We start from the raw sequence: 13,263 nt of genomic DNA, 5'->3' as shown, positions 1-13,263 counted from the left end.
TTGACCACTCAGAAGAATGTTATAAGACTGATAGTGTTGGACTTGGGGAACTAGCCAGCCCTCAACTTAGTTAATTATATTTTGCTTACATAGAAAGCCTCTTTTTGTTTCAATTGGGAAAGTTTTTTCACTTCCCTCCTTAGAAATTACTATTTGGCCTTGCTGGTTCAGAAAGCTGTCTGACTTTGAATTCATTTTAATATCACAAAGTACATATAATTATTTAATTACAGGAATAAAATGGAGAAGATGAAATGATAGTAATCCCTTTAATAATTGAATATAGTAATTGCTATGAGAGCAAGCTTTAGTAATTAGCCATATCATGAAGATATTGTGAAAAACAATTTATAATGTAAATAGATAGAATTTTTTAATGTCATGCTGGAAAGACTTTTAAATACAGCATAATTCCAGTTAGTCGAAAATCCTAGTTATCAAAATCCATATTGTGTAACTGTGATGGGATGAACCCTCATCACCTGCAGAGGGGGGGGAACCCAATTAAAGAGATGCTCTGCCTGTGGGGTGATTGATCCTTTCCTGGCCAGAAAGGGTAGAGGTAGATGATGAGCCATTAGACACCCTGGGTCTGTAAAGCTCCTGAGGGAACTCCATTGTGGGGAGAGACTGCAGAGAAGGCAGGGCTCTCCTGCAAAGAGAAAATTACAGGGAGCAAGACAGGCTTTTGTGAGGGAAGTCCTGGAGAAGGAGATAAGCTCTTGTGGGAGAAGTCCTGCGGGAGAACTGACAGCAAAGTTGATATTTCATTGGATACTTGGTACCCTGGAAAGGGACAAGACTGGAGAAGTGTCCTGGGCAGAGGACTAAGTCACAGAAGATAAAGGTTAAGTCAGTGCAGCATAATGAAAGCAGCCAAAGGGAGCGCTGGAGGTGCAGATCAGTGCAGTGCCAACTCTAGAAGTAAGAGGCGCTCTGACTGTGAATAAAGGCAGTTTATAGTCCCATATGTAGCCCTATATTAATAGCGTGACTGTTTATCTGAACACCTGGTTGTCTGAAAGGTTTGGATAAACGGGAGTGTACTCTTATATATAAGTGCATCTTTAATGTTTTGATATCCCTATTCTTAGGGACATACTCCTTTAACATTGTTTATGCTTAAACAACTAGTCCAGTAACAAAACTGAAACTTGCCTTCTGTCCTGTCTCTCTCCATCCTGAGGTAGCTTTTACTCATTATTAGGCAGTTTGACTATATTTTCTCTCTGCATCTAAATTCACCTTCCAGAAATCATTGAGTCAACAGTGTGCCCTTGTTGCCAAGAAGGCCAATGGCATTTTGAGTTGTATAAATAGGGGCATTGCCAGCAGATCGAGGGACGAGATCATTCCCCTCTATTCGACACTGGTGAGGCCTCATCTGGAGTATTGTGTCCAGTTTTGGGCCCCACACTACAAGAAAGATGTGAAAAAATTGGAAAGCGTCCAGCGGAGGGCAACAAAAATGATTAGGGGACTGGAACACATGATTTATGAGGAGAGGCTGAGGGAATTGAGATTATTTAGTCTGCAGAAGAGAAGAATGAGGGGGGATTTGATAGCTGCTTTCAACTACCTGAAAGGGGGTTCCAAAGAGGATGGATCTAGACTGTTCTCAGTGGTAGCAGAGGACAGATTAAGGAGTAATGGTCTAAAGTTGCAGTGGGGGAGGTTTAGGTTGGATATTAGAAAAAACTTTTTCACTAGGAGGGTAGTGAAACACTGGAATGCATTACCTAGGGAGGTGGTGGAATCACCTTCTTTAGAGGTTTTTAAGGTCAGGCTTGACAAAGGTCAGGCCTGGGATGATAGTTGGGGATTGATCCTGCTTTGAGCAGGGTTTTGGACTAGATGATCTCCTGAGATCCCTTCGAACCCTGATATTCTATGGTTCTTTTCATTTTACACCAATATTCAGCTATTGCTGTGGGATGAATCAGAATACTGTATATCCGGTGTAATCTTACAAAAACTATTTAATATCTGTATTGACACCATAAAGTTACATCTAATGCCAACATTTTTTAAAGTGATCTTCTGTTTTTACTTTTCACACAGATAATTCCTGAATCAAAAAAGTAGCCACAAAACACTGCCCATAACTTCTGAAGTGTTTTTTGTTTAGCTGCAATCTCTTAGTAGCTGAAACACTCATTCAAATTAGTAAGCAAATATTGTCTCGTCACTGCACTTCAACAAATCAGTATTTCTGATTTGTATTCTTTATGTAACTGGAGTATCCACTGGAGGCATGTCAGTACAGATATCTTTTTAGTTGCTGTCAATAACTTAACATGCATTCTCAAGGAGGCATTTCTGATGTTTAACTTTGATTTTCACCTCTTGGTTCACCAAATGGATTGCAATATTGCATGCAAACTCCTTTAGAAATAGGATGTACCCTTTTAAAATAATTCTTGTGCACTGTTCATCAGCTATTTCTTTAACATGGCCAATAGACTATAGAGGGGCTAATTCCAGCATTCCATTCTCTCATTACAGTTGTATGTTAGCTAAAGATTAAATAAAATATATATGTTCATGATAGTGCTGTATTTTCTTGAGAGAAATATATGGGCATTGTCCTCCCAAAACGTTGTTTTGAACATACATTTCTTCAGTCTTGGATAGACTATTCTTGATTTTCATATCATGAAGCTGACCTGGATAAAAATTCCAGGATAGTATTGCAAAAACCATCTGAAGCAAATGTTTTTCAATACCAGATTTAGTTCTTATTCACTAATAGGGGTGCTGGAACAATTTTTATAGTGTGGGTGCTGAGAGCCATTGAACCAAACTTTGAATCCTGTATATAATGGAAACCATTTCAAGGGGTGCTGCAGTTCCAGCACCTATGTTCACCGACATCAGAAATCTGTTTGAGGATCTTCCAATCTGCGATGTTTCATTTCTATTCTGTCATTCTGATCAGTTTTCATGATTGACTGCAAACGTTTTCTCAAGTGGGAACACTACTAAAATTTCTAGTCTCTGGCTCCCATCATCCATTAATCTTACAAGAAATACCTGTGTTTGACGCATGAACTGAAACTATCCTCCTCCTCCTTCTAATCTAATGTTAACTGCCTGCTGTTCTTTCCCTGTCACTCAGGTAGCTAAGTCAGTTTCTGCTCACAGTTTTGTGTCCAGTTCTCTTCCTCCCCAGCCGCTGCACCTCACTTGCCAGTTTCTGTTGTTCCTTGGTAGAACTTGGCTACTTCCAGCAACTCTGGATATTAAGAGGATAGGATAGCTCCAGGCTCTGCAAAATGCATAAAACACAGCAGAAGAATGGTTATGCTCTGTCACAAGCGCATTCTGCTGCTACTGCTACCTGGACTCCTCTCCACTGACCTTGGATCCATCACTTTGTTTCTTGGTGCCTTTGTTTTCCTTCCCACACTTTATCTGATTTCTCCATTTAGATTGGAAGCTCTTTGGGGGCAAAGACTCTTTCACGGCAATGTTAGGGATAAAATAATGCATTCCTGCCTCTTTTCCTGCAGAAATGTTTTGCCTTCTGATGTTTGGGGAGAACATCTTAGGTGGTTTCCAAGTAAAAAATATTAAGTTAGCCCCAAGATATTTTTATAGAAAATTTCAAACTGAATAGGATGAAATGAAAAATCTGAAGTATGAACATTTATTTTAAAGATGAGAGAGAGAAATAATTTCTTGTAGTGGGGAATCAGATGACTTTAGACATTTTAGTGTCAGAGCTACTTTTTTACATAAACATGCACTTCTGATTTCATATAAAACTTTCTCTTGAACTGAGAGAAAGTTGTCACCTTCTTACTATTATTTCAGTTGCTTATCCTAAAAAGTGGAGGATCAAAAATGCAATGTTCAGGAATGCTGATGATTTCAGTAACTGCTTACTTGAGTTAGCAGTCTCAACTAGTAGTGGACCCATTATATTCCTGTTTCATCGTACTAATCGTGAGAGGTAAGGAACTAACTTACAGCCAGCAGCCTGAAGTTCACCTAGCTCATCCAGTTCTTCAAACTCTCTGAAACCTCATGGTACTGGTCTTGTCTTTGGCCTTAGATGAAGCTTAAAAAAAAGTCTTGGTGGCTGTAACTATCGGCTGCCTTTAATTGTTTCACCATGAGGTTTTTATTAAGGCAGCGAGTGCTCTTGAGTGGCTTTCTATCTAATTTTGAAAGAATGAAAATGGTAGTGATGAACTCTCCCCTGAGAACTCTTGCATACCTATTATGAGTTAATGTTTGTAGGTTATGGAAGCATCTGGAATTGTTGGCCTGCATTTATGTTAGCACACCTGATATGAGGGAATGTGACGACAGCTATTGGTAACACCAGTGTGCAGTTTAGGTGTGTTTTTTGGAAACTGGGCTGGTTGGTGGTGTAAGTAGTTGCTGTTGAGTAGCAACCTTATTAGCGTGTGTGTGTGTGTGTGTGTGTGTGTGTGTGTGTGTGTGTGTGTGTGTAAATATTTGTAGAACACAACTAGTCAAGCTCGCTTAATCGCTTTTGGGAGCTGAACACAAGAATAGGGACCAATTCTACTTTATAATGGAATTTCTGTGTTACTTAACAAAAACAATGAATTCCCATGTTGTTTCTTCAAAACGTTGTTTAAACTGTAACCTTTTTACTTTGTCCATCACTAATCTCTCTGTCTCATCAAAGGAAGGGGCTTTTTGTCTTGACAATAGTACAGCACAAGAAGGTTGCTCTGAAATAGTCAATGTAGAAATCTAGAAGGTACAATAAAGCAGAGGTAGAGATATTTTGACAGTGTTGGGATGAAGATCTCCATTCTAAAATGAAACATGGAGTTACCTGAGACTTCTCCAAATATTGACAGCCTAGAAGAAACATTTTTGCTATCAGACAGGCCGACGGAACAAGCTAAGGAAATCTGTTGGGTCAGAACTCCTTTTCTAACATTGGCGTATCCCCAGATTGGTACGATTCCAAAAAAATTACCGAATTGAATCTCCTGAAAAAATGCCCCAACCAGCTTAAGAATTTTTTCTAACTTTCCTGATTCACTCTCCATTTCCAGTTCTAAGCAGCTTTGATTGTTTTTAAACCTATTGGGCTTAAAATTAAAGTTTCTTCAAATACGTTTATTTTTCATCATACCATAAATCCTCAGATGATCCTTTTAATTGTAAGAAAAGGAGTACTTGTGGCACCTTAGAGAAGAACAAATTTATTAGAGCATAAACTTTCGTGAGCTACAGCTCACTTTGCATATCCAGTGAAGTGAGCTGTAGCTCACGAAAGCTTATGCTCTAATAAATTTGTTCGTCTCTAAGGTGCCACAAGTACTCCTTTTTCTTTTTTGCAGATACAGACTAACACGGCTGCTACTCTGAAACCTTTTAATTATGTAATTCATTTTGGAGTATGAGCAGCATGGCACGTGGCTTAGACATTAGGAGTTGATGCCACTAGTTTTGAAAGTTAATTGGTTCCAAGCTCCATGTTTAGAATTCATAATGATATCCTGTGGGAGCTGGTGATTAGTCCCATATCATAGTTAAGGAGGCCTGATAACTTGTAAAAACATTATCCATAGTTAGTTGTTCTCCAGAGGTGCAATACAGTTCCTTTCCCACAGGGAGAACCTGCCTGATGTAAACACATCTGTACAATTAACTTTTAATATTCTGTTGGAAGGTCAGACAATACTTGTGCCAATAAATGTTTATAGAAATATCTTTTGTAATAGCCCAGTTACTGTTAACTAATTCTATTCACACAAATTGTGGGAAAACCCAAAAGAAGAAATAGAGGTTGACTTTGCTATGAACTTGTGAAAACGGTTGCACAAAACATTCTAGAATGTAGGATTAATATAAAAATGGTTTGGTGCTTGGATATAATATAATACAAAACAACAAAACACTGCATTACAGGAATTCCTAGAAATATATAACTGCACCGAATGCGTTCTGCTTTCATAGTATGCTCTGAATATTCTTGTATTATGTGTAAACTGAAAGGTTTTATGTAGGAATGAAGAAAAGTATAGTGCTTCAAGGAAAGTCGTTGTGTTAGGGTGACTATAAAGGTGAGAAGATTTTGTAGTTTATTTTAACAGTAATGGAATTTAGATGTGACTTGAATTTAATTTAGTTACCCTGTTAATCTGAATTGTCATTGTGTAGAGTCTGTGGATAGCAGTCACACTCATTCTGCTAATCGGAGTTGTTAGCACACAAGTGAGCAACTCTGAAGTTATCCAGCAACTTCAATCAGCAGCTAGGAAAAAAGAGAAAATGAGCAGAGAATATATTGCAGGCATTGTGTAAATACTGTGTACAGAAGCTCTGAGAGTCTGTATAAAAAGACCAAAATACAGTGCCTGATAATTTATCTGTACTACCTTCAGGAAGCAATTTTTATCAGGTCACTGGTTACTGTCACGCTGCTGAGCACTAGCTTCATGAACCTCTGTGGATACTTGCAGCAATTCTTCTTGCTTACAGGTGAACTAAAAATAAAATCTTAAAATTCCATCTGCTTGAGCAAAATGTGCTGAACAGTCCAGATTAGTGAGGCTAATAGGGACATTAATCACATTGCAACTTCAAAGCAAACCCTTTTTATTTACCTTCCAGTTCTCCTAAATCACGTCAACTGGCTTCAGCTCAACATGGTGCATGCTAGGGCATCGTAATGAAGCTAAAACTAACCAGCTTGATTTGTAAGGAATCTGAAAGAGGAAGTGGGGAGGTCAGTTTTAGGTGATGGTGTGCTGTGTTGCCCTCCGCCTCCTGACTTCATTGTGACTACTCACGTGCTTGAAGTTAAGCACGTACTTCAGTGCTTTACTGGGTTGGGGCCATGTGCTGAAGAATTGCAATGGGAATTGACACTGTTTAGTTTTACCTTTTTAAAGTTGAGCACAGGCTAGAATGTGCTTGACTTATTTAACATACCACTACAGTTCCTGTACATACATACCTGATGAGCTGCTGTTGTGTGGCTGAAGAACAGTATTAGAAGTCAGAATTTTACTAGTAGGATGAATGAGACACGGATTGTGACTAATGTGGGGGACATTATGGTCTAGTGCAGTAGTGCCCAACCTTATTACACCGAAGGGCCACATAAACCTTAGCACAACCTCATGTGGGCCAAACAGATTCTACATATTTTTATAAGATTTAAAGTCACCTGTATTGATTTGTATTACAAGTTCAGCTTGTTTCATAAGTATTTAGATAGGTTGTCTCTGTGTACAGTGTAGTCTAGTTACACACTTTTGTAAACTAAAATGATGTAAACATGATGACAAAACATTAATGAAATGGCAATTCGTATCTTGGGTTGAAGCAAGCTGCAGGCCTTATGAAATATTCTGGTGCTCTCTGTGTACAGTAGGTTGGGCACCTTTGGTCTAGTGAATTAGGCATGGAACTGGGAGTGGAGGTGTGAAGGATGTGGGATGGATTTGTGATTTGAGTATGTGAGAGAGACCTGATTGAGAATAGTTACTGTATAGCTATAATGGGTTATTGGAATGCACTTTAGGCATTTTGTGCTTTTAGTATAATACTCATAAGGCTGTTAGGAAACTAGCAGAAAGGCAACACAATGACTGTAGAGGAGTATGTTCCTGGTAAATATTTCAAGGCGGCTAAGAACTGATGCTGAGCTATTAATGTGAAGATGCTACTTTCCATCTAGAGTCAGAGTTACGCAGCTGTTTTGCAAAGGTTAAGTGTCTAAAACATCAAAAGGATGCTAACAGTTAAAAAAACCACTCTCAAGAGTGTTAGAGAGTGTTTGAGAGAACCAGGCTGACAGAGGTCCTGCAGAAGGGGGTATGAAGCAGTTGGGCCTTCCTAAGCTTTCGGGGGGATGGGAAATCTTAGGTTAGGTAGATAAGCATATAGATGGTTTTGCTTTAAAATCCTTTCTCTTACGCTTTACAGTCTTTCTTTTGTTAAGATTAAACAATATTTTCTTGTAGGAATGCTATCTGATCACTGTATTAACTGCTAGTTGTAGCTCCTGTCGGGAAGTCTGGCAGGTGCCAAGTCCAGTTGGATTTGCTGAGAAATCATGGTTGATACCCAGGGGTCTGTAGACCAAGAACCAGTCTAGGAGAGGAAGAATTGAAGGATTCCACCCCAGAACAAATGTAGGCAAAAGGCCTAACAACTGAGAGTGCACTCGGAGAGACCAGAGAGGGGTCAAAGGGATAGCTAGCCCTGTTACCATGATTCAGGCAGCCTGAGATTTAATCCTCATTCTGACACTGCCTTGTAGTGGGGCTGTTTAGGCATGTAGAGATGCAGGTAAGCACCTAGTGGAATTTTTGAAAGCACTTAAGTGCCTGGCTCACCTATTTCAGTGTGGATCAGGAACCTAGGCAATTTAGAAATTCCCATTAGGCACCTATCTGCATCTCTAGACACCTAAATACCTTTAAAAATCTGGCCTTTAACCTCCATAGGCCTCAGTTTCCAGATTGGTATAAAAAATAGGGCGGGGGATTTTGTTTAACTCACGTTGGTGTTGAGAGGTTTAAAATAATTAATTATATTAAAAATATTGCTAAAGCTAATCATTGGCAGATAGGTGAGACTAACGCTCAACAGTTCCTGGTTTCCAGTCCTCTTCTCAATCAACTAATCCATGCCACCTCTCCAGAATAGGCCCACCACCCTGTGGCTACCTCCTGCAATTAACAATTCACAATAATATTTCTGGTAAGTATGGCTTTTTTTCATGTGCTGCAATCCCCTAAAGAAAACATAGTCTCCTGAAATTTCACAGAGTCTAAATTTTGGGGGTGTGAAATTCCACAATGGCGAAAAATTTTGCCATGAAATTTTGTAGGGGTGTTTTTTTGGGGTTTTTTTTTTTTTCAGTTTCACTCGGCTCTAGTTATAAAGTCCATACATATTTGGAATCTTGAACAGAAGTACACTTTGGGGATGGCATCTTACGTTACCTATTGCCCTAAATGAAACTGTGAAATTGATCAGTTTTGCAGCCATCTGTAGGAATAGCAGTAAGTTATGCAGCTATAGGTATAATTAAAATACCAGTTGAAATAAATAGGAAGTATGTGACTGTAGAGGAGACTTGTTTATCTTGTGTTGTCAGTAGAAGTCTGTGGGAGTAAGATGAGACTGTAGAGGAGACCAAGAGGCACTCCAATGCAAGCAAACATTGGTGGAAGTTTAGTGTGTTCCTAAATATTTCCCTCATATTTATGATAGAAGACTATGGGGACATCTCCACTACAGCTGGGAGGGCACTTCTTAGGGTGAGTAGACAGACGCATGCTAGCTGTGCTTAAGCTAGCATACTAAAAATAGCAGTGTGGCTGCAGCAGCTCGGGCTAGCCACCCAGGGGCTTGGAGTGGGATTGTACTCGGACAGCTAGCCCAAGCCCGTGCTGTTGCAGACTTGCCACTGATCTAGCTCAAAGTGCGTGCATGTCTGCCCATAGTGGGAGACTCCTTCCCACCCCTGCTCCCTTCCCCAAGGCCTATCCGCCCATGACTCCCTTCTCTCCGCCCCCTCCGCCAAATGCTTCCCAGCAGCCCTCCGCCAAACAGCTGATCGGACCGCAAGCCCTGGAGAGGAACCACTGTGGCTGGTGAGTGCCGAGCACCTCCTGTTTTTCTCCATGGATGTTTGAACCCCAGAGCACCCACCGGTGCCTATTGCTCAAGGAAGGTATGTGAAAATAGCCCAGGGGTCCTTAAACACTCTCTCTAAAGTTATGGTCTAGCCTAGCGGTTCTCAAACTGTGGGTTGGGACCCTGTTTTAATGGGGTCACCAGGGCTGGCTTAGACCTGCCTCTAGCTTTCATCCAGATCATACCACACGATCCATTGTCTACAGCCAAGCTCTACGATATAACCGCATTTGCTCCAACCCCTCAGACAGAGACAAACACCTACAAGATCTCTGTCATGCATTCCTACAACTACAATACCCATCTGCTGAAGTGAAGAAACAGATTGACAGAGCCAGAAGGGTACCCAGAAGTCACCTACTACAGGACAGGCCCAACAAAGAAAATAACAGAACGCTACTAGCCATCACCTTCAGCCCCCAACTAAAACCTCTCCAACGCAACAAAGCCCGTTGCCAGCTCTGTCCACATATCTATTCAGGGCACACCATCATAGGGCCTAATCACATCAGCCACACTATCAGAGGCTCGTTCACCTGCGCATCTACCAATGTGATATATGCCATCATGTGCCAGCAATGCCCCTCTGCCATGTACATTGGCCAAACTGGACAGTCTCTACGTAAAAGAATGAATGGACACAAATCAGACGTCAAGAATTATAACATTCAAAAACCAGTTGGAGAACACTTCAATCTCTCTGGTCACTCGATCACAGACCTAAGAGTGGCTATACTTCAACAAAAAAGCTTCAAAAACAGACTCCAACGAGAGACTGCTGAATTGGAATTAATTTGCAAACTGGATACAATTAACTTAGGCTTGAATAGAGACTGGGAATGGATGAGTCATTACACAAAGTAAAACTATTTCCCCATGTTATTTCTCCCCCCCCCACCCCCCCCCACTGTTCCTCAGATATTCTTGTTAACTGCTGCAAATAGCCTACCTTGCTTGTCACCATGAAAGGTTTTCCTCCTCCTTCCCCCCCCCCCCCCCCCCCCCCCCCCGCTGCTGGTGATGGCTTATCTTAAGTGATCACTCTCCTTACAGTGTGTATGATAAACCCATTGTTTCATGTTCTCTCTGTGTGTATATCAATCTCCCCTCTGTTTTTTCCACCAAATGCATCCGATGAAGTGAGCTGTAGCTCACGAAAGCTTATGCTCTAATAAATTTGTTAGTCTCTAAGGTGCCACAAGTGCTCCTTTTCTTTTTGCGAATACAGACTAACACGGCTGCTACTCTGAAACCTAAGATTCAAGAGGTGACCAGATCAACCAATGGTCTCAGTTTGAATCCCCAAACTGAGAGAAATTTGGAGACTTTTAAAATGGTGTTCAGATACATTAATAGGTAAAAAAACAGAATTTAAGTCCTTATCTTGCCTCCCCCTTCTCAGTCACTGGGCACATCACCATCAATCCATGTTGATCAGGCTTCTACCTCAAATGACAAGAGGATTATCTTCAACTCCTTACTTTCCCTCTTCCCTCAAATCCAAGCTATGTCCAAATCTTGCTGCTATTTCCTACACATCCTTTCTGACCTTTTGTCTTTTTTCTGCTGATATACCTAAAACTCTCACTTCAGATGGTATGCCCTTGAGGACAGGAACTCTGTTTTCCTCTGTAAAAAGTGCTTTGGCATGTTTTGAGTTCAGTTTTAGTATGAATGATTAATGCACTAGATTAAATCAAGGATTGGAATGTGTTTTGGAATGCTCTGAGCGCAAATAAAGCATGTTGGGGCTGCTGCTAACTGCAGATTGAATAAACCCTGATCTTGATACCTTCTAATCCTAAGAATCATCTATTATTCTCCATAGCATTTTGCTGCTAGTGTATGTTAAAACATAGTTTAATTTTCAATCTACTCCAGCAGTTACATGTGTTCAAGTATATTTCCTTAACATTGAATTTTGACTTCTGTGAAGATGTGTACGCATGTATGGGATATTTTAATTTAAGCTATATAAGCCAGCACAGGTTCTTGTTAAAAAAAAAAAAAAAAAAAAAAATCTCTCCGCTGTATCCTCAGGAGGAGGGGAGAAAAGTCTTACTGATCTTGTAGGTATTAAATTATGCCAATTGTCATGTTCTGTTTTGATATGAATGTCACTAAGAGCTGCTGGATGCTTTATAAGATGGCAGTGAGAACAGTTAAGCTACAAAAATCAATAAGCTAAAATGTTCTTGCCAATAACCCCCGCACCTCTTCTCTCAGTGTTGCAGGTGGAGAGCTCTTTGATTTTTTAGCCGAAAAGGAATCTCTGACTGAGGAGGAGGCCACAGAATTTCTCAAACAAATCCTTAATGGTGTTTACTATCTCCACTCTCTGCAGATTGCCCATTTTGATCTCAAGGTGGGTGGACAGATAATTTGGGGCACTGTAAGCAACCCCCTTAAAGTCCTGATTACGCTACCAGAAAAAAATCTTCAGTTGTAATACAGATCACATCTTGAAAATGTGATTGGCCAGCCTATGTAGATAAGGGAGAGAACGCAGCTGAAAAGTAATGTTTTCCAACCGTCTTTTATTTAAAAAGCAAAAAATGCTTTCCCCGCATTTACACAGACTGGCAGTTACCAACAAAGCAATATCCTGGAAACAGTTTTCAAGAATGATCTTGAAACCTATGTCAGGTTAGGAATTGTATGTAGTGTGGATGTGGCCTTGATTAGAGCTGTGCAAATAATCAATTTTTCAGTTCACTGGCAATTCTGAAAAATCAGAAGAACAAATCAAATCATTTGAGGTCAAAGAAAACATCTCATTTAAATTTCAAGCAATTTTTTATGATTTTAAAATAAAATTTAAGGAAATTTCAAAATAGGTCATTTCAAATAAAAAAAACCTTGACACAAAATGCTTTGACTTTTTTTTTTCCCCAGAAAAATTTTTTTTTTCTACGTGAACAATTTGGCAAAACTGACACGCATTTGCAAAAATTTTTATGTCAAATTTCCATTTTTGGTGCCTGCCTCTCCCCCCCCCCCCCCCCCCAAAAAAAAAGTTTCCGACAAAAATTTTTACCCTACTTTAATTTTGATGCAACATTCTGAACTGGAAAATTATTCTGTCTGTTTGCATTCCATGCATCTAATGCAAACTCAAAAGATCTGCATTTCTTTAAACCGAAACAAGACGACAAAATTATTTACTGTCAGGGATGGTTGTGAAACAGGTAGCAATTTCCAAAAAATGAAAAGACTGTTTCAGATCAATTTGTCAGTGAAAAGAGAAAAGTAATATTATGTGAGAAATGTCTATGTATTTTTGCATATGCGAACTCCTTTAATATGTTGAATTTTTTTTAATATTATTTTACTAGCTTTCTCTTTTCGTAGTCAACAATATTTTCATGTGTTGAGCATTTTGATATTTCTTCTTGATTTTGGATTGTGGAGGTATATAGGCCCCAAATCAGGAAGGCATCTCAATTCAAGGAAGGTATTTAAAGAGGTGCTGAAGTCCTCCTGAAAGTAATGGCCATGTCTACGCTATGGAAACAAAGGTGAATTTTTAACATGTGCTAGCTAACACATGTTAAAATCCTAGTATATCAGAGGAAGCTGTAGTTTTAACATGTTAGCTGTCCCAGGTAGAGGAGA

General features: G+C 39.8%; 1 protein-coding gene across 7 annotated transcripts in view; it reads left to right on the top strand.

Annotated features, from left to right (window-relative positions):
* DAPK1 (death associated protein kinase 1) overlaps positions 1 to 13,263 on the top strand; it is a 136,631-nt gene that overhangs the window by 69,389 nt on the left and 53,979 nt on the right. For 6 of the 7 annotated variants that reach the window (XR_006281258.1, XM_038401325.2, XM_038401327.2 and 3 more), the window contains exon 4: positions 11,875 to 12,013. Coding sequence is in view for 5 of the 7 variants with exons in the window: in XM_038401325.2 (XP_038257253.1) it covers positions 11,875 to 12,013 (139 nt within the window). In the remaining 2 variants the exon portion in view is untranslated. Of the gene's footprint in view, positions 1 to 11,874; positions 12,014 to 13,059; positions 13,167 to 13,263 lie in introns of those variants that run through there. The other variant, XM_043514290.1, reaches the window with a different exon arrangement.

Source organism: Dermochelys coriacea, chromosome 5, assembly GCF_009764565.3.
Source record: "Dermochelys coriacea isolate rDerCor1 chromosome 5, rDerCor1.pri.v4, whole genome shotgun sequence".
NCBI lineage: Eukaryota > Metazoa > Chordata > Testudines > Dermochelyidae > Dermochelys > Dermochelys coriacea.
Note: the sequence above shows the minus strand (reverse complement) of the source record. Positions and strands in the feature narration are given on the sequence as shown.